At 41.4% G+C, this 21,949-nt stretch overlaps 2 protein-coding genes across 3 annotated transcripts in view; both read left to right on the forward strand.

The window, feature by feature from the left end:
- The first annotated feature begins 809 nt into the window (after positions 1-809).
- On the forward strand, positions 810-1,360 carry LOC122436684 (60S ribosomal protein L21). The gene has a single exon (XM_043460627.1). It carries the CDS (start codon positions 850-852, stop codon positions 1,330-1,332), a length of 483 nt encoding a protein of 160 aa, XP_043316562.1. The 5' UTR covers positions 810-849; the 3' UTR covers positions 1,333-1,360.
- A 6,934-nt stretch (positions 1,361-8,294) lies between these two features.
- Positions 8,295-21,949, forward strand: part of DIPK1A (divergent protein kinase domain 1A) — a 117,312-nt gene continuing 103,657 nt past the window's right edge. The window contains exon 1 of one of the 2 annotated variants that reach the window (XM_043460628.1): positions 8,295-8,441. In XM_043460628.1, the coding sequence (XP_043316563.1) occupies positions 8,388-8,441 (54 nt within the window). In that variant the 5' untranslated portion in view covers positions 8,295-8,387. The remainder of the gene's footprint in view (positions 8,442-21,949) is intronic. The other variant, XM_043460629.1, reaches the window with a different exon arrangement.

Genomic DNA, 21,949 nt, shown 5'->3' on the forward strand with positions numbered 1-21,949 from the left:
CCAAATCACTGTGAGGTTAACTCAGAGGTCATAATGTCAAATGCCTACAAGGACCAGACTGGAAAAATAAATAAATGTGGGGGGGCTAGGGCAGGAGAATTAAGGAGTGAGGGGCCTGTGGCAAACTGCAGAGCCTTAGCCCCCTCAAAGAAGGAGGAGGTACTCGGTTCCAGCTCATTGCTGCTGAGTGAATGAAAGCCTTGGCTAGTTGATCATCTGATTTTTTAAAAAAGTAAAAAATCTGGACCTTTATGTAAAGTGTCCTATTCTGTTCATGTTGGACCAAACAAAACACGTCTGCCCAGGGCTGCAATCCGCAACCTCTGCCGTCACTGGTGTTGAGTTCAAAGAATAAAAGCACCTAGGTTTCCAAAAAATCCTTGAAGAATGTAAGCTGAGTTTTGTGATCCAACCCCATTATCAAGAGGAAAGGGAAAGAAAAACTTTTTATCAAGAGTATGATTTGATATTGGTTTAATCAGTGTATTTTCATTAATGCTAATTAGTAGATTGTCACGCTGCAGTTTTTAAAAAATATAATTAAGTAATCCATCTTTATGTAAGAAAAGGGGGTGAAATTATATTGAAGTTTAAAAATACATTTGATTTTGCTTTTATTTCTATAAAAGGAACACTGACACTGGAAGAATGCAATAAAAATTCTATGTGGGTATGGACAAGGTAGAAAGGCAAGAGTGTGGAAATAAGACTTCTCAATGTATATTTTTATTTGGGCTTTATTTTTGAACTAGGTGAGAATATACATATTCAAAACTTAAAATAAAGTTTTCAATGAAAGTAAAAGGCACCTTTTCGGCCGGAACCGCCATCTTCCAGTAATTCGCCAAAATGACCAACACAAAGGGAAAGAGGAGGGGCACCCGCTACATGTTCTCTAGGCCTTTTAGAAAACATGGAGTTGTTCCTTTGGCCACATACATGCGAATCTACAAGAAGGGTGATATTGTAGATATCAAGGGAATGGGTACTGTTCAAAAAGGAATGCCCCACAAATGTTACCATGGCAAAACTGGGAGAGTCTACAATGTTACCCAGCATGCTGTTGGCATCATTGTAAACAAACAAGTTAAGGGCAAGATTCTTGCCAAGAGAATTAATGTGCGTATCGAGCATATTAAGCACTCTAAGAGCCGAGATAGCTTCCTAAAACGTGTGAAGGAAAATGATCAGAAAAAGAAGGAAGCCAAAGAGAAAGGGACTTGGGTTCAGCTGAAGCGCCAGCCTGCTCCACCCAGAGAAGCACACTTTGTGAGGACCAATGGAAAGGAACCTGAACTGTTGGAACCCATTCCCTATGAATTCATGGCCTGAAGGGTGTAAAAATAAAGACCTGGACTGTACAAATGTTTCTCTTAATTGAGTAGAGGTGTTGTGTCCAAATTCAGTGGGTGATGTCTTTTCAAATTTAGTGTTTTTTCTTCTTTAAAGATGTAAGATAGTTTGTTGTTCAGTATGCTCCATTTTTTAATAAATTGACAGATATTAAAAAAAAAAAAAAAAAAAAGAAAGTAAAAGGCATTAAAGTGTCTATTGCAGAGAAGTATGGTTAGTTGAAAAATATATTAGAATCTGTAAAAGTATGTAACAGGAAAAAATGTTATAAGGGAATGCAATTATTAAAGTTCAAGAAGAAAAGGGAACAGTGTTACATTTCTGATAGCTAAAGAAACAATGTTTCATTTATTCATCAAATGAATGATACTCTTTCAATTGTATTAAATAGAGATGGTATTTAAATTCAACTGGACATACTTAAAGAGTTGTGTAACTATTTTATTTTCAAATGACAATATTTACAACATAATGCTGGAAATAACTTCCTTTACAATTGTTTGATTTTATGAGAAGAAGATTTGGATGCTGATATAAAAATGAGGAAAAGATAGAAGAATTTTTCAAAATTCTTTTGGGAGTCTGCTGGATCATTGAAAAAGCAAGAGAGTTCCAGAAAAACATCTATTTCTGCATTATTGACTAAGCCAAAGCCTTTGACTGTGCGGATCATAATAAATTGTGGAAAATTCTGAAAGAGGTGGGACTATCAGACCACCTGACCTGCCTCTTGAGAAACCTGTATGCAGGTCAGGAAGCAACAGTTAGAACTGGACATGGAACAACAGACTGGTTCCAAACAGGAAAAGGAGTACATCAAGGCTGTATATTGTCACCCTGCTTATTTAACTTAGATGCAGAGTACATCATGAGAAAGGCTGGGCTGGATGAAGCACAAGCTGGAATCAAGATTGCCAGGAGAAATATCAATAACCTCAGATATGCAGATGACACCACCCTTATGGCAGAAAGTGAAGAAGAACTAAAGATCCTCTTGATGAAAGTGAAAGAGGAGAGTGAAAAAGTTGGCTTAAAGCTCAATATTCAGAAAACTAAGATCATGGCATCCGGTCCCATTGCTTCAAGGCAAATAGATGGGGAAACAGTGGCTGACTTTATTTTTTCGGCTCCAGAATCACTGCAGATGGTGATTGCAGCCATGAAATTAACAGACGCTTACTCCTTGGAAAGAAAGTTATGACCAACCTAGACAGCATATTAAAAAGCAGAGACATTAAAAATAAAATAAAATAAAAAGCAGAAACATTACTTTGTCAACAAAGGTCCTTCTAGTCAAGGCTATGGTTTTTCCAGTGGTCATGTATGGATGTGAGAGTTGGACTTTGAAGAAAGCTGAGCACTGAAGAATTGATGCTTTTGAACTGTGGTGTTGGAGAAGACTGTTGAAAGTCTCTTGGACAGCAAGGAGATCCAACCAGTCCATCATAAAGGAGATCAGTCCTGGGTGTTCATCGGTAGGTCTGATGTTGAAGCTGAAACTCCAATACTTTGGCCACCTGATGCGAAGAGCTGACTCATTTGAAAAGACCCTGATGCTGGGAAAGATTGAGGGCAGGAGGAGAAGGGGACGACAGAGGATGAGATGGGTGGATGGCATTACCGACTCAACGGATATGAGTTTGAGTAAGCTCCAGGAGTTGGTGATGGATAGGGAGGCCTGGCGTGCTGCGGTTCATGGGGTTGCAAAGAATCAGACACAACTGAGAGACTGAACTGAACTGAACTGAAGCAAAAAAGTCTAAAGACCACTGATCTTGATTTTTCTATATTTTAAACCACTAGAGTTGCTCTTTTGTCTCTGGATGTCCAAAGTTATGTTATACATGAGGACTAAGAGGCCACAAATTACCTCTGAACACAACCATATGGATCAGCTACACAACCATTAGTTTTGCATTACCTAGCTTTTACTTAGAAAAACAGACTTTAAGTTCACAAGAATGGATGCTAGGTAAACAGGTAAATTTGGATGTTTGTAAGGTAGTCCCACCATATGACATCAAGAATTCACAGGGCAGCTGTAATGCATGTGGGAAGGAGAGTCAGGTCAAGAGGTAGAATATTTCCTACCCAAACTGGCCACAAGTCAACCTGCCTGGATCCATCTTGGGACTCACATGTAGATTTAAAGCAAAAAGTGTAAGTCCAAAGTATGAGAGCTCATCAAACCCACCTAGGAGGTTCCCAGGATGGACCCTAGGGTAGCTGCTGCTCTACATGGGATGACAAGATGAAAATGAATAGAAAATTAATTTCCCCCTTTTGAATAAGAAAATGTTAACTACATTGATTCTTTTTGTTGTTTTTTGTTGTTTTAGTCACTAAGTCATGTCCAACTCTTTTGTGAACCCAGGAACTGTATAAAGCCTGCCAGTTTCCTCCTTGCTTGGCATTTCCCAGGCAAGAACACTGGAGTGGGTTGCCATTTCCTTCTCTAGGGGATCTTTCCAACCCAGGAATGGAACCCACACTGTAGGTGGATTCTTTACCGCTGAGCCACCAGGGAAACCCTACATTGATTCTTTGTTGATTCTAAATGGAAATTGACCATCACTTCTCATTTGGTTGAAACTTTATCCCTATTATTCCTGTTTATATCCTTTACCATAAGAAATCCTAGACTTCATCTTCCACCCACTAAATCACTCAGGGCTCTTCACATCACCTATTTTGAACTCCTTTACCACACTCCCCGATTTCTGAGACTCTTTCCACTATGTCCTCTGGAATTCATAGTTCATCTTCAGCGAAAACCTTTGTATCCTCTGTCTCTTCTCTATTTCTTCACCTTCGTGTTCTAAAGCAAACCTGGCTCACCCTCTGTGGATGTTGTTGTCCCTGCAACCTTCCCAGAACCCTTAGAAGATTTGGAGGTGGGAGAGAGATCCTTTTTACTCTTCATTGCTTCTCTCAGGCTATTATCCCCATCTCCTATCTAATTCCTCCCCCTGAAGTATTTGTTTCTTTAACTCATGACCTCTGATGAGAGGACATATCACTCATTTCACTCTCCTCATTGTGATAGTCCCCTACTCACTCATAGATCACTCTGAATTATTTCTCAAGGACCTTAACTTTTGGCTACTGGCATCCTATCCAAGGGGCTTCCTAGGTGGTGCTAGTGGTAAACAGCCAGCCTGCTAATGCAGGAAGATATAAGAAATGCAGGTTTGATCCCTGGGTCGGGAAGACTGCCTGGAGGAGGGCACAGCAACCCACTCCAGTATTCCTGGAGAATCCCATGGACAGAGGAGCCTGGTAGGCTGCAGTCCATAGGTTGCACAGAGTCAGATACAACTGAAGAGGTTTAGCACACATTTCCTATCCAGTATCTCTCTTGTCCTAAATCTTGCTGTTATTAATATGTATGGAGAGAATCCTCATGATACTCCCTCTTTGACTGTCTTCCAATGACACTGTATTCCAGACTCCTTAGTCATTCATTGGCATTGTCAAATTCACTTCATCACTTCTCCATAATCTTTATTTCATGCATCCCACTCAAACTGCCACATTGTTATGGTCATTCTGCAGACTTGAGATAGACTCCTCCACCTGAATTTTGTTTGGGATGTAGAGATTGATCATGCTACACATGTACCAACTTTTTCAGAGTATGAAAAAGTTCATTACACATGTAGAGAAGTTTTCTGAGGAGAGCAGGGCAGTCTCCAAGCTGGTCTGAATATGACTTGAGGGAGCAGAAAGAGGAGACTTTCTTAGGGTTTATGGTGTTTGGGGTGCGTGTAGGGGGGCAGGGTCAAGCATCCCTCCCATGGACAGGCTCTTGTATACTTTGAACTTTCCATGGGCACCAAAGGAGTGAGCAGCTGGGCTTTCTAATCAATTTTCCCAGATGTGGGACACAGGGAGCAAAGAAGTGGTGGGGCTTGAAAGCTGTCATCAAATATCAAAAATGGAACCAGACCCTTTATGTTACACCTATATTTTCAGATCATTCCCTCTTGTTGTTGGACTCTTACAGTCCCTCAACCCCGAAAGGACCTGCAATTCACTGATCCAACCACATTTTTTCTGACCTTAGTCTCTCCATCTACTATTCCCTCATCTTAAAACTCCGTGGTGAATCATACTCACTCCCTTACATCTTTGACTTCCTTGTGCCTCTGTCCTTGCTCTTATTTCCTTGGTAAAACCTAATTGCATAGAATTCTAAGCTTACTTTGAGCCTGCATCCTGGCTTAGTCAATTACTGCTGGAGGAAGAAAGGACAAACACACTGACTTATCCTACATAAATTCATGACCATGAACTCAAGTGGGCTCTTAATGACACTCAGTAAGCCTATGATATATTTTCTTTCTTAGTATATTCATCTTTCCATTCTCCTGGATGAATATTTCACATCTTCGCTTCTCTTCTCATCACCTTCAGTTACTATTCCGAATCTCCTCTTCCCTGATGACCTTACATCATATGTCTCTGAAAAAAACAACCAGAAGAGAACTTCCACAGATTCTCACCATCGCTCCTATGGCCTTCCCTCCAGTTTTCATAGATGAACAGCCTGTACTCCTGTCTACAGATAATCCTTTCATTTGTGTCCTAGATCATAAACTTCTCCCCGTTCAAAGGCACCATTCTAGCAATTCTCTCTTCTTGCTCCTTCATAAAAATTTCCTTCTCTTCTAGATCATTCTCATTGAAACAAATATTTCAATTTTTTGGCTAACCTATTTTTGACTCCACTTCCACCACCAGTTAACTGTGGTAGGCTCCCCCATGATCATTTTTGGGCTCCCTTCTGCAGGAGAACTTCTAAAAAGAATTGCCTATAATATTAGTATCTCCAATTTCTCTCCTTCGATTTTCTCTTAAACCCACTCAAGTTTTTTTTTTTTCCCATTTCCCATAGCCTCCATGGTACTAAATCCAGTAGTTATTTCTCAGTCCTCACTGCCTCACTCACATGGAAGCACTAACACCTCCTTGTTAATATTATATTCACTTCACTTCCAGGCACCTCACTCTCAGCTCACCAACTTCACTGGCTGTTCCTTTTCATTCTCCTTCGGTGACTCATCCACTCTCCTGCCTTGAAGTTACAAGGTTTCATCTTTGGTTCTCTTCTATTTATATTCGCTTCCTTGTGACTTTAAATATCATTTAATATCTCTACTTCTGGACAAATCTCAGTTTCTGATGACTTTTAGATCATACTACTGAGCTGGCAAAAACTCCTTTATATCCTGGGCTGTAGTCCTCAGTAAGGTCACAGAATAAAACATAACTCTCATCTTTTAAAAAAAAATGTTGATATCTCTTATGCTGCATATGGTAGCTTGGACCACCCTTCTTAACACTGCACTCCCATGTACAACTGCCTATTTAAGATCTCCACTTGAATTTCCAATAGATATCTTGAATGTAAAAAAGTCCGATACTAAATTCCTGATCTTTCTCCTCTAACCAACTCTACCTGTAGTCTTCCTCATCTCCACTGGTTTGTTTTCTTTTTTTTTAACATATCCCCTATTGGCTTTATTATCCTGTTTGATTTTCTTATGTATTACTTATTGCCTGCTGCCCTCACTTCCAGAATGTAATACCCACAAGGGCTGAGGGTTTTGTGTTTTTCTCAGGTATATAATTCAATCAACTAGAACAATGTCCAGGGGCTCAACTAATATTTGTTTATTGAATGAATGAAAGAACGAATTAAACCAGTACTTATCGTACTCAGAAATTACTGAAATCTTTTAACCCAAGCTGAAAGGTCAATGAAAAACGGGTTTATTTGCAGCAATAAAATACCACACAGGTTTTAAACCTGTTTGTGCTTGGGTTGGGGGAGGGGCGGGCAAGAACGCAATTCTTCAGAAACGGAAAGCACTAGAACAAAGCTTAAGTAAAAACCACAGTGAGAGTTAGTCAAGTTTTGCTCTTAAGGAAACCTCTTGTCAGAGCAAGAGGCCCGAGTTCTAAGTGGCAACCTATGGGGTAAAAAGAAGCAAAAATGCATCTTCTTACATTACAAGTCACTAGATCAACAGCTGTTCTCCCGCTAGGATGGCTGTTTTTTTCCTTATTTGGACTTCACTGTCAAAAGAAAGACACCACACCCTGTGTTATGTAGCCTTAGCTGAGTAGCTGTGCCACGTCCCGGGTCTCCTGACTTCAGAACTGTATTTAATTTAGTAATGTTTGTCTTTTTCTCTTTTGACTCAAGGTTCGTGGGCCAGGAAAACTCTAAAGCTGTTTAAAGCAATTCAAACCAAAAAGGCCAGACTTTAAAAAGTACTCAGGAAAGCAAGTTTAAGGCTGTAAGAGTTTAAGGCTGGATGTGGGGGCAGGTTACATTCAGTAGAGAGGAGCCCCGTCTGCGTTGGCTCAGGAGATGCGCCAGTCGGTTGCTCCGGCGGCCGCACAGGCCACGGTACGCGAGGGAGGAAAAAGCCGGTCCCCAGGGAAGGAGCCCCAAGCTTCCCTTGGATTTCCACGCAACCCGCCCAGACACGTCCGGGCTGAAGGAGCAGAGTCCAAACGGAGCGTCAGACCTGCAGGGCGGGGTGGCGGGACGCGCGGCCAGGGGAGTGGGTAGCCGGGAGCAGCCACTTAGCTCGGCGTGTTCGGCGAGCTGGGCTCCCCGGCCCTCCCCTCCCGGCGTCGAGCAAGCGACACCCCGGCGTCCGCGGCGCCCCCTCCTTCCTCCGCACGCCTCCCCTTTAAGCGCGAGGCGCAGTTGGATTTGTGTCGGCCGAGCGAGGCGCGACTCCCCTTTATGGCGGAGCCGGCAGCGGCGGCTCTGACAGCCGCGGCAGCCGGGCGAGCCGAGCGGGAGGCCGGGCCTCGGGCCGCCGGCCGCGGTCGCCGCAGCTGGGCCGGGGGGAGCGCGGCGCGCGCCGCGACGGGGGCGGAGGAGTGGGCGGGCCCGGCCGGACTGGGGGCGGGGAGGCGGGGAAAGGCGGGGAGGCGGGGAAAGGCGGGGAGCCGGGTCGCCGGCGTTCGGGTCCGCCTCTGACTGCGGCGCGGCGGGGCGATGTGTGATTACCATGGCGAGGAGTCTCTGTCCGGGGGCCTGGCTAAGGAAGCCCTGTTACCTCCAGGTAGGCCGGCGGCGAGCCCGCCGCGCGCCCGCTCTCTGCGCGGGACTTGCCCGCCTTCCTCCTCCCTCCTTGGGTCGGCGCCCGCCCGAACCCCGCTGCCCCCTGCCGTCCGGCACCTGGCGGCGCGCCCTCCCTCGCTGACCCGGCGCCGCAGCCTCCACCGCGGCGCTGTCCCGCCGCCCCCCCAGCGTCCCGGCCGGTCCGGGCTCGCCCTCGGCGCCTCGCATCCCGAGAGCCCCGGGACGTGACCCGGGTGCGACCCCACGCCCCTCGCGTTTGGGGCTCCGCAGTCTGGGCTCGGGACGTGCCGCGGTCTTCTCCCTGGTCCACTGCTCTCCTCCCCCCTCCCTGGTGGGCCCCGCAGGGCGGCTGTTCTCGGCTCAGTCCTGAGTCCTCAGTAGGTGGTAGGAAAGGTAGTGTATCATTCCTCCATATTTTAGAAAATTATGACAAATTGTCACATCAGTGTTTTCTTCAAACCCTGGTGAAGCGGCATGTGCCTCGGGCTGAACCACTTGGTTCGATCTCCATCACACCCGTGATTTAAACGGGAGCAAGGGCTCAAGCGAGGCGGATGGATGTTTGCGTTTTAAAAGGAAGGGGACAATGTCTTAATGCGGCTCACGAATACCCCAGCAATGCAAATGTAATTCTGTCATGTCATGTATACTATCCGCGTGTTAATTTTTCATAATTTCCCGTTCCACCCTCTATTCCTCTGCCAGTCTGTGTCTTCGAACCCTACTACAGCTTTCATGTACTGTTAGTCACCAGGGGGACCTAGTAGACACCATGAGTAGCTGAGCGCAAATCCATCACCCAAGTGGAAAAACAACTACAAATCAATTCTTCGCGTGGGTCAGCAGTTCTGTCTGCATTCAGAGGACAGTAGTCCTTTACCACGGATATTAAAATGCTTAAAGGTATCCATAGATTATTTTGGGATGGGAATTCATACTCAGGTGGTGCTTTTATCAATTATTTTAAAAGTTGAGAAGAAACCGTCGTGGGGCAAGTAAATCTTTCATTTTAGTTTGGAAATTGCATGTGTGAATCATTACTCTGCAAAGAGTGATGTACTTCAAGTTGGAAGCTTGATTGACAGCTCATGAAATGAAGAATATAGGAGTAAAATGGAATGTTCTGAGCCTTTGTAGCAACTCTACCAGTGGTAATTGTGCCACGAGTAACAGTAGAGCAACCCAACGTAGAATTCAATCCAGGCCAGATACCTCTTTGTAACCCTTTATGTGACGAGGAAAAAAAAAAAAAGGAAAACAAACCACTTTACAGAGTTTGAGATATTTAAAATGTTTTTTCTTAACTAAAACTGTCTAGCTTTTTTTTTTTTTTTTAGATTTTGTGTCACACTTTTAGACTTTGATTCGTTTGTTCTCAACGTTCTCCACACATGTGGTTGTGACATTTTTTTGGCACCGTAGCATAAGAACTTTCAGATTGGCTGAGTTAAGGTTACTTTTACAAAGAGTTAGGCTTCTGTTAATGGCAAACATTTAGCAATTCTGCCTTCCAGAATGTGTGCATCATTGCTGCTGCTGCTGCTGCTGCTAAGTCGCTTCAGTTGTGTCCGACTCTGGGCAACCCCATAGACGGCAGCCCACCAGGCTCCTCCGTCCCTGGGATTCTCCAGGCAAGAACACTGGAGTGGGGTGCCGTTTCCTTCTCCAATGCATGAAAGTGAAAAGTGAAAGTGAAGTCGCGCAGTCGTGTCCGACTCTTCGCGACCCCATGGACTGCAGCCTACCAGGCTCCTCCGTCCTTGGGATTCCCCAGGCAAGAGTACTGGAGTGGGGTGCCATTGCCTTCTCCGTGTGCATCATTATCCATTACCAAATTAAGGTAAACTCAGGTCTTCAGCATTTCAAAAGGACTTGGGGGCATAGTGATATATTAGTAGGGTATTTCTATATAAAATAATCATTAAATAGAAAACTTTGTTGATTATATTATTATATTTGTGATAATTTTAGAACTTGGGAACCTGGAGCACTGGTGTTTTAAACATTGTCTTGGTATTAGTATTTATTCTCTTTAGGAATGTTCTTGTTAGTTGTCCTTCACCATACCTTTTCAGTTTAACCCGCTGAATAAAAAGGCCTTCACATTACTCACTGTCATGCCTTTTTCTGTTCTCCATTGCTAAATGGTTCACCTTTTGCTTTTAATACTACTTTTACTGTTTGGGGCTTCCCTGGTGGCTCAGATGGTAAAGAATGCCTGCAATGTGGGAAACCTGGGTTTCATCCCTGAATTGGGAAGATTCCCTGGAGAAGGGAATGGCTACCCACTCCAGTATTCTTGCTTTTTTTTTTTTCCTTCCACTAGGTGCTTCAACCTGTAAATTGTTTTGGATGAAGTCAAAGAAAAATATTTTCATCTAAGACTATTGTACAGCTATCTATTCAGTTTCTCAGTCACTGAAAGTTGAATTAACATATACAATACTCCTTTCATTTTTTATTTTTATTATCTTTTCAATTTTATTTTATTTATTTCTTCTGTTTTTTTTGCAGTGCCGTGTGGCTTGCAGGATATTAGTTCCCTGACCAGGCTTTGAGCATTGTGAGCATGGAATCTTAAACACTGGACAGCCAGGGAAGTCCCCGATTTTCTTTAAAATCATGTTCCTTTGGGAACAGCCTGAGGCATGAGGACAGAGCTGAGCTTTGTTCATTTGTGCATCTGATTCATTATGACCTTGAAAAAATTTTGTAATTTTCTGGTTCCATAGTTTCCATATCATAAAGTAGAAATTGTAGTTCTTAGCTGTGTAATCACGTGAATGTAGTGAGGATAAGATCAGTTTCAGTTTAGTCACTCAGTAGTGTCTGACTCTTTGTGACCCCGTGGACTACCAGGCTTCCCTGTTGATCACCAACTCCCAGAGCTCACTCAAACTCGGGTCCATCGAGTTGGTGATGCTTTCCAACCATCTCATCCTCTGTCTTCCCCTTCTCTTCCCATCTTCAATCTTTCCTAGCATCAGGGTCTTTTCCAGTGAGTCAATTCTTCGCATCAGGTAACCAAAGTATTGGAGTTTCAACTTCAACATCAGTCCTTCCAATGGATATTCAGGACTGATTTCCTTTAGGATGGACCTCCTTGGATCTCCTTGCAGTCCAAGAGACTCTCAAGAGTCCTCTCCCACACCACAGTTCAAAAGCATCAAGTCTACGGCGCTCAGCTTTCTTTATAGTCCAACTCTCACATCCATACATGACCGCTGGAAAAACCACAGCCTTGACTAGACAGACCTTTGTCAGCAAAGTAATGTATCTGCTTTTTAGTATGCTGTCTAGCTTGGTCATAGCTTTTCTTTCAAGAAGCAAGCATCTTTTAAATGGCTGCAGTCACCACCTGCAGTGATTTTGGAGCCCAAAAAAATAAAGTCTGTCACTGTTTCCATTGTTTCCCCATCTGCTTGCCATGAAGTGATGGGACTGGATGCCATGATCTTAGTTTTCTGAATGGTGAGTTTTAAGCCAGCTTTTTCACTCTCCTCTTTCACTTTCATCAAGAGGCTCTTTAGTTCTTCTTCGCTTTCTGCCGTAAGGGTGGTGTCATCTGCGTATCTGAGGTTAATGATATTTCTCCCGGCAATCTTGATTCCATCTTGTGCTTCATCCAGCCTGGCATTTCACATGATGTATTCTGCATATAAGTTAAATAAGCAGGGTGACAATATACAGCCTTGATGTACTCCTTTTCCTGTTTGGAACCAGTCTGTTCCATGTCCAGTTCTAACTGTTGCTTCCTGACCTGCATATAGGTTTCTCAAGAGGCAGGTCAGGTGGTTTCTGGTATTCCTGTCTCTTAGTTTTCCACAGTTTGTTGTGATCCACACAGTCAAAGGCTTTGGTGTAGTCAATAAAGCAGAAGTAGATGTTTTTTCTGGAACTCGGCTAGATGAAGTTAAATCTATTTTGTGATATCTTAACCACATTTTTAATAGAAAAGCATGTGAACATAAATGGTAAATACATGTAGGTAAATATATTCAATTCCTTCAACCAAAGGTCCCTGACTTTCTATCATCCCCCCTTTTATTTGTTGAGTCTTTATTGATCTAGGGGCAAATTTTGACTTAATTTTACTGACTTCATCATTTACTTAGTAAATATTTGTCAATGCCTTTCACATGCCAGAAACTCTGTGAGGGGGTTGGGATTCTACAGAAGCTAAACAAACACCCATGTGATCCTCATGGAGCTTAAAGTCTAGTCAAGGAGACAAGCATTAATCAAATAACCTTAGAAATAAAAGTGCTATGAAGAAAAAGTGAAGGGACAAAAGACTGCCTGAGAGGAAGAGAACAGTCTCTCTTTTTTAAAAGTATTTTACTATAGAAATTTTTATACATACATAAAGCAGAAAAGAATAATGTACTCTCAGGTACCTGTCACTTGCCCTCAACAATTATCAGTATTTTGTTTCATCTCCCTTCCCCTGTGTCCTTTTTCCAACTAAAATATTTTGAAGCCGATCCTGTATATCACATAATTTCATTTAAATGCCTCAGTATGAATTTCTAACGGATAGTGATATTTTTGACATATTCATAATGCCATTATCATGCCTTAACAAAATTAACATCAGTTTCTTACTTTCTCTCATTCTCCTACATGTGCATTATTCTGAGAGAATGACTAAATTTGATTTGCCATGGGATGGATTTACTGTGATATGAGAGGGTTTCTTGGTAAAAACAAAACGAAAAACTCTCCTCTTACCAGGGGAGAACTTAATTCTCATTTCAGGTTTTGGGAGAAAGTCTTAGAAAGTGTCTGGTGTAAGTGACATTTTCATGTAAATGTAATATTTTAGTTTAAAGTAAAGCTGTGATTAGTCAACAGATATATAAAAGATTTTGTTTTGTTTGGAGATAGGGTTAGGGGTGAAGAGCACTGAAGGAATTAAATTTTAAAGATGGGGGAAGAGGTGAAGGGCCCAGTAAGAAGAGCAGAAAGTTTCAGAGACCAGCTTTGTATACTTGCAGTTTTGCTGTTCCGTCTTCAAGTAGGGTGGAGTCCAAAAGTAGTTCTGTTCTGAGGTGTTCAGGCCTTTGGACTTGCAAGTTTCTCTTCCTACTGCAGTTTACAGGAAAAAATTTTAAGCAATTAACTATAACGGAGCTTCATTCTCAGTATTTTCTTTAATCGAAATGTCACTGTGATAATTGATAATGTTTCTAGAAACTGTAGAATGTTTCTAGAAACAGTGGCCTTCACTGGTGGCTCAGATGGTAGAGTCCACCTGCAAAGCAGGAGACCCGGGTTCAACACCTGGCTTGGGAAGATCCCCTGGAGTAGGAGATGGCAACAGACTCCAGTATTCTTGCCTGGAGAATTCCATGGACAGAGGAGCCTACAGTCCATGGGGTTGCAGAGTCGGACATGACTGAGCAACCAACACTTTCTAGAAACTGTAGTATTATGCAATTAATGATAAGTTTTCAGCTATGATATGGCTTAAGTAGGCATTTATGGACTAATGCGGGGACTGAATTACTTTTTACGGTTTTGTTTATGTAGCAAAGCAGACTCTTCTGTTTGTGAAGAGAAAAACTGATAATGGTATATATCCATGTAGTAGAATATTGTTCAACAATAAAGAGGAATGAAGAATTGGTATATGCTATAACATGGATGAACCTTGAAACCATTAAACATAGGAAAGAAGCCACTCATAAAAGATCACATATTCTGGGGTTCCATTTATATGAAGTAGCCAGTAAAGGCAAATCTATAAAGACAGAAGATAGTTTAGGGCTGGGAGGGTTGTGCGGAAATGGGTGTGAGGTTTCTTTGGGGGGTAAAGGAAATATTCTAAAATTGATGCTGTGCACAACTTTGTGAATATACTAAGATCCACTGAATTGTATACTTTAAATGAATAAACTGTATGGTATATGAATTATATCTCAATTCAGCTGTAAAAAAAGAAATTCAGTTTATCCCATTGATGTGGTCCTTCTCACTGCTTCTTGTCATAGATTCCACCCATGCCAGCTTCTTGGTGTAGAGAGTACTTCATCCAGACTGGTGCAGCCACACTGTTTGCCTGTGTGGCCTCTCTGTGAACCAGGAGGGCTTGTGATCTGCTTGAAGTAGATATAGCCTACCAGCGTTTACCTGAGCAAACAACGGCTCAGGGCAAGGCAGCATTCGCAGAGCACACTAACTTTAAGTTCTATCCTTCCTGGCTATTTTGTTGAAAGCTTACCTGGGAATTAGTATTTCCTGGACTAGCTATATGTTGTGGCACATTGAACAGAGTAGAATCCTGCCTCTGAGAACAGGATCTGTGGGTGTGTTCATGTTCACTAGTTTGGACCATTTTTAGGCAGTGTTTTCCTTCCACACACGGTTGTGATGGTACTCTTTGGGGCCTCTGTGGTGACCCAAGTTGATACCTTTGTTTGTCTCTTTTTAGCAGTGTGTTTTCTACAAATTAGGATCCACTTTGTTTAGAGTTTGCTCATAGCCTGAGTGGGACTGATAACACAACAGCCCTATAATTCATTGGTTTTACTTTATAATACCTTCCTTCTTCTCACTGTCATTAAGTCCTGGAAGAATGAAAGTTAAGACAATTTAAGCTAATTCTCTCTACTTAGATTAGACACATTTTCCATTCCAGTCATTCTGCCTACGTGCCCTGTTACATATAAAAGGCTGCTGGAATGCTAATGGCATTTGAAGTCTGAGATACTTGGGTACTTCTGAAGGTTTTTCAAGTCCTTTAAATTGCAAAAGTTTTAAATTTCTTAAGGTAGCCTCTTAAAAATAACTAGCAGTTTCAATGTGTTCAGTAGGGCTGTTATGAATGGATGGATAAATGGCATATTCTAATGAGGGTGTTGGCACTTGAACATTTCTGATACCTACCTGGCTCTTTGATTTACATTAGTACTAGTCTTCAAACGTGACTGCTGTAGATGGTTTGGTTCTTTTTGACGTCATGTGTATATTTTGCAGGATTTAGTGTCTTGTAGGGTTATTGATATGGTTTAGTTGATAATAGTGACAATGTTGACAAATACTGTAGTAAGAATAATATGACTTCTTGCTCATTTTCAACTCCCAGGATTATTTTAAATCTAAGGGTAATAAAAGCAAGTATTGTTTCCTATTCTCCAAAGGGAGAAGGACTGTCAGTGGTGTGGTTCATCAGCTCTTTTATACCTGCTGTACAGGGTTAAACTTTTGCTTTTGCCTGAAACTGAATCTTTAACTATGATTAGCTTTCTGAAACTAGTGAGTATACAGGGAGCATATGTATCCCATAATGTCTTAAATTCAAGCATAGAATTATAATGCAGCCTTTGGTATTACTATTAGTCACTATAATAAACTCAAAGAAATGGTGAATTCTCAGGCAGATTTCATACTCAGACACTTTCAGGCTATAGCATGCAGTAAAAGGGTTTCTCCATTGTTATCTTCCCAGTACCTCAGCTTTTCATCTTAATGTTTTGTATTCTTTATAGAAGTTTTCTTTTTTTACGGTTTTCATTTTAATGTTTTCATTCCTTAAAGTTGCTTTGAAAAACAATACTGTACGATTCTATTAAATACCATCTTTTGACACTGACTGGAAAGATAAATGTCTCACATTTTTAACATATTTATTTCTAGATATTTAAATATTTTGTGAATAATTTTTCTTTAAAACCCTTTAATTTACAATGCATATGGGTTTAGAAAAACCAGAATACTGCAAAATGAACATGTTTAAAAGATCCAAAGTATTAGTCAATGAATTTTTCTTTAGAAATAGTATGGGATTTTTTTGATAATTATTTAATGAAATTAAATAGTATCTGTTTTAGGGGTGATCATGGTGTTGTGGATTTTTTTTCCTTTGGTTTTTTTGTTGTGGTCAAAAACACATAGCACAAAGTTTACCATCTCAACCATTTTTAAGATTATAGTACAGTACTGTTAACATATGCACATTTTTGGGCAACAAATCTATAGAATTTGTAATCTTGCAAAACTGAAACTGTGTACCTATTGAATAAGAGCTCCCCTTCTTCCCCTCCACACCATCCTGGTAACCACATTCTACTTTCTTTTTCTATGTGTTTGACTTCTTTAGATAACTTGTGTAAGTAGAATCATGCAGTAATTTTTGTGTGTGTGTGACTGGCTTATTTTACTTGAATATCCTCAAGATTTATTCATCTGGCAGTGTATGATAGGATATCTTTGTTTTCAAAGGTTGAATAATATTCCGCTGTATGTGTATACCACTTTTTTAATCCACATCAGTTGATGGACATTTGGGTTACTTCCAACTCTTGGCTGTTGTAAATAATGCCACAGGGAACATGGGAGTGCTAATATAATATCTTTGAGATATTCTTTCAATTATTTTGTATGTATACCCAGAAGTGGGATTGCCACGTCACTGGGTACTTCTGATTTAAAATTTTTGAGGAACGTCTGTACTATCTTATATAGTGGCTATGTCATTTTATATTCCCATCAACAATGCACAAGGACTTCAATTTTTCCGCATCCTTGTCAGCATTTGTTATTTTGCTTTTTGTTTGTTTACTGGGCCAGCTATCCTAACGGGTTTGAAGTAATGTTTCATTGTGGTTTGGATTTGCATTTCCCTGATGATTAATGATGTCGAGAATCTTTTCATGTGCTTCTTGACCATTTGCATGTCTTGTTTAGAAAAGGTTTCTTCTTCTTTTTTTTTAAAGGCTTTATTAGTTAACTTATTTGGCTGCATCAGATTTAACAGTTTTGGCATGCAGGATGTTGGTTGCAGTGCACGGACTCTAGTTGAGGCCAGTGGGCTCAGTAGTTGTGGTGCTTGGGTTTAGTTGCCCCATAGCATGTGGGATCTTAGTTCTCCAACTAGGGGTGGAACCTTCATCCCCTGAGTTGCAAGGAGGATTCTTAATCACTGTACCACCAGGGAAGTCCTGAAAAAGTTTCTTTTTGATTTATTGTTTCAGAATGATGTTTATTCAGCAGGGTTATGTTATTGTAAGCAGTACTCCCCTTCCTTTCCTAAGAAGGAGAAGGAGAAAGAGGGAGTGATGTTTAAATGTTTAGAGAGAGTGAGAAAGCAAACAATTATTGGACACTGTTAGCAATTGATTAGTAGAGGCATAGGTATAAGGGTATTCTTTGCACTTTTCTCTTCAATTTTTTGAAGATTTAAGCATTTCCAAAATAAAAGGTTAAATTTCCAAAATAAAAAGAGACACGGGTTTGATCTCTGGGTCAGGAAGATCCCCTGGAGTAGCTAATTGCAACCCATTCCAGTATTCTTGCCTGGAAAATTCCATAGACAGAGGAGCCTGGTGGGCTACAGTCCACAGGGTCTCCAAGAGTCAGACATGACTAAGCACAAACACACACACACACAAAATAAAAGGTTGGGAGAAAATAAATTAGATTGAACTTCATAATAATTGAGTCTGACTAGAATCAATGAATTCTATCCAAAGTTACATTAAGGGTTAAGGAAATGAGATTTGACAAAGCATGTTTGAAGTCAGTGATTGAAGAAAGCATGGTAGTTTTCCAGTGGTCCTATAACAAATTGCCACAGATTTAGCATCTTCCCCCCACCCCCCTCAGATTTAGCATCTTAAAACAACACACATTTATTAGTACTTGTGTCTCACACTTCTGAAGGTTAGATGCCCCAGCACTGTGTGACGCAGCTGGTTCTCTGCTCCAGGCTGAAAATCAAGCCCTCACTAGGGCTGCCCTGGTAGCTCAGGTGGTAAAGAATCTGCCTGCGATACAGGAGACCTGGGTTTGATCCCTGGGTGGGGAAGATCCCCTGGAGGAGGGAATGGTAATCCACTCCAGTATTCTTGCCTGGAGAATTCCATGGACAGAGGAGCCTGGCCAGCTACAGTCCATGGGGTCAGACACGACTGAACGATGAACACACACACAGAGTTGAGTTTCTTTCTGGAGCTCTGGGAATGAATTGACTTCTAGGCTCTTACAGATTGTTTTCAGAATTCAGTTCCATGCTGTGGTAGGGTTGAGGGCTCCATTTCCTTGCTGGCTGTTGCCTGGGGGGTGTTCTCGGTTTCTAGAGGCTGCCTGCATTGATCGGCTCATGGCTTCCTTTCTCCATCTTCAAAGCCAGCAATGGTGGGTGGAGGCCTTTGCAGATTTTCAATCTCTCTGACTTCCTCTTCTGCCTCAGCCTTTTTCTACCTTTCTCTGCCTCATATCTCTGACTGCTGCCTTTAAGGGTTCATATGATTACATTGGGTTCACTTGGATAATTCAAGATACTGTCTCTGCTTTAAGTCTCTTTACAGCAGTATCTAGATTAGTGCTGATTAAGTAATCAGGGGGTGGAAACCTTGGGAGACTTAGAATTCTAACATAGAAAACACAACTGAAAATTCTGACAGTTTAAAAAAAGTCAATCATTTCCTAAAGTATTTTGTTTTCCTTCCATTACTATTAGGTTTTAAGATGTTACCATAGGAAATTTTATGAATTACCATTGTATTTATCATTCCAGCAATTACTATGAGAGGAATCTTGGATACTTATTAAAGGAAGGAAAATACAAATAGCTACTGAACAACGACATGTGGCAATACTTGTTTTTACAATAGATACTATTCTTAAATCTTTTGTAGCCTTGTACAAGCTAAAAAGTGGAAAAGTATCATTTTATGAACTCTAAGAAAAGGTTTTTAGAATGTAACCTAATACATTAACATATGTAGAATAGATAGCTAATAGAAAGTTGCTGTGTAACACTGGCAGCTCAATGCAGTATTCTGTGACAACCTAGGGGGTGGTTGAGGTGGTGGGGAGGTACGGGGGGAGGGGACATAGTGTACTTATGGCTGATTCATGTTGTTGCATAGCAGAAGCCAATACAATACAATATTGTTGTATAGCAGAAGCCAATTATCCTCCTCTTAAAAATAAATTTAAAAAATGTAACCTGTGTCTTTCTGTTTATTACCTAACAGTTGTTCTTTACTTTAAAGAAAAAAGTGCTTGGTTTTGTTATAATATGTCAGCTTATAAGATTTTCAGTCACATCTGATTCAGTATAACTAAATTCATACCCAGTGAAGGCAGTGCCTACTTATTACTCCAGTCTTGTCCTTTATCCTGAGCATATAGTACTCAGGATGTGCAAAATGATACAGTATAGTCCACACACTGAAAAATATTCTGTCATCGCTCTGAGATATTGAACTCCAGTGGCTCACACTCAGCACACACTGCTCTTTCACATTCTTACTGTTTACTCTTACTGCCACCTCCATCATATCATCTTCACCATTGTCGTTATAATTGAGGCTCTTGCCACCCTCTCTTCTTCCAATCTGCCAACCTCCTCTGGCTTCCCTCCTTTCCCTGTTCAGTCAGGATCAGATGTTCTGTCATGTCAGCTACTCTTCTTTGCCCACTCACTACCTCTTTGCTTCTCTTACTTTCCTTTCTTCTTGTCCTGATATTCTCCCTTTCCTTTCAATCTCATTTTTTCTTTAGCCCCTATTGTCCTCAGGACTCCAACCTTCTCTGCTTCTCACTTTGTAGTCTCCTTGTGTCTCTTCACATGGCTTCCACGACAACCCAAATACTAATGGGTCTCAGCTGTGTATGATCAGCCCAAACGTCCCCACCTCAAACTTCAGATTTGCATCCCTCTGCTTATTTGATATCTACCTCTAGTTAGCACTTCATGTTCAACATGTCCAAAGCTAAAGCCCTGGCCCCAAATTGCTTCTTTACTCATTTCAGTTAGTGATACTGTCCAGTTACTCAAGAGATAAATATACTCAAGTCCTTCTAGACTCTCTCTCTCTTCTTATCCTCATGTTTAATCCCTCAACAATTCCACTAATGAATCTCCTAAATAGCTTTTGATTGCATCGTCTTTCTTTTTTTAAATATACAGTGTTATCAACTGTAGTCACCATGTTTTACCTTAGATCCTCAGACCTTATTCATTGTGCAGTTGTAAGGTTTTTACTGGTCTTTTACTGATCTCTTTCTTTTTTTTTTAATTTTATCAATATGTGTCATATTTATTTATTTATTTTTTCCCAATTATTTTTATTAGTTGGAGGCTAATTACTTTACAGTATTGTAGTGGTTTTTGCCATACATTGACATGAATCAGCCATGGATTTACATGTGTTCCCCATCCCGATCCCCCCTCCGACCTCCCTCCGCTACTGATCTCTTTCTATTTTCCCCACCTCTCAGCCTCTGGTAGCCATTTTTCTATTCTCTGTTTCTATGAGTTTTACTTAAAAAAATTTTTTTAGATTCTATATATAAATGATACTATGCAGTATTTATTTGTCTTTCTGTCTGGCTTACTCAGCATAATGCCTTCAGGGTTTATCTGTTTTGTTGCAAATGGCAGTATTTATTTCTCATGGACGAATAATTTTCCTGTGTGTGTGTGTGTATGTTTGCATGTCTGCCATGTTTTCTTATCCATTTATCCTCTAGTGGACACTTTGGATACTGAGGTTATTTCCATGTCATGGCTATTATGAATAATGCGGCATTGAACACAGGAGTGCAGCTATCTCTTTGAGATCCTATTTTCATTTCCTTTGGCTATATACCCAGAAGTAGGAATGCTGGTAGTTCTGTTTTTTAGTTTTTGCAGAACCTCCATATGTTCCATGGTGATTAAACCAGTTTACATTCCCACCAGCAGTGCACAAGTGTTCCTTTTTCTCCACATCCTCACCAACATAGTTGTCTCTTGTCTGATGATAGCCATTCTAATGGGTGTGAAGTGATAGTTCGTTGTGATTTTGATTTGTGTTTCTCTGATGATTAGTGATAGTACCTTTTCATGTACCTGTTGACCATTTGTTTCCTGCTGGTACCCTGATTCTCTCCTTTGGTCTCTTTAGGCCCACCATAATAGCCTCCAGAAGGGCCTTCCTGCCACCTTTACCCCTATCAGATCCACCCCCCACTTTCCTTCCAGATCAGTCTTCTCCAGAATGCCAATCTGATCTAATCCCCCTCCTACCAGTGAAGTCCTTCTGTGATTTACCATTGACTTCAGTAGACCATTGACTTCAGTGGCTTCCCTGATAGCTCAGTTGGTAAAGAATTCTCCTGCAGTGCAGGAGACCCTGGTTCAATTCTTGGGTCAGGAAGATCCCCTGGAGAAGGGAAAGGCTACCCACTCCAGTCTTCTGGCCTAGAGAATTCCATGGACTCTATAGTCCGTGGGGTCGCAAAGAGTCAGACACGACTGAGCGACTTTCACTTTCAGTGAACTAAGCAGAGTTCTGAGCCCCTTTTTTCTGGTCCCTTCCTGTCTTGCCATTTCATTCCTGCCACAGCCATCTCATGAACTGTTGACTCTAGCAATTCTGAGAAACTTCCCGTTTCCCAACACACCTTGCTCTCCTCCATGTGTCATCTGTCTACCCCACCATTTCCTCCTCTTTGCCCTAGAATGCCTTTCCCCCATGTCCCTGCATCCCTCTT

Source organism: Cervus canadensis, chromosome 2 (assembly GCF_019320065.1).
Source record: "Cervus canadensis isolate Bull #8, Minnesota chromosome 2, ASM1932006v1, whole genome shotgun sequence".
NCBI lineage: Eukaryota > Metazoa > Chordata > Mammalia > Artiodactyla > Cervidae > Cervus > Cervus canadensis.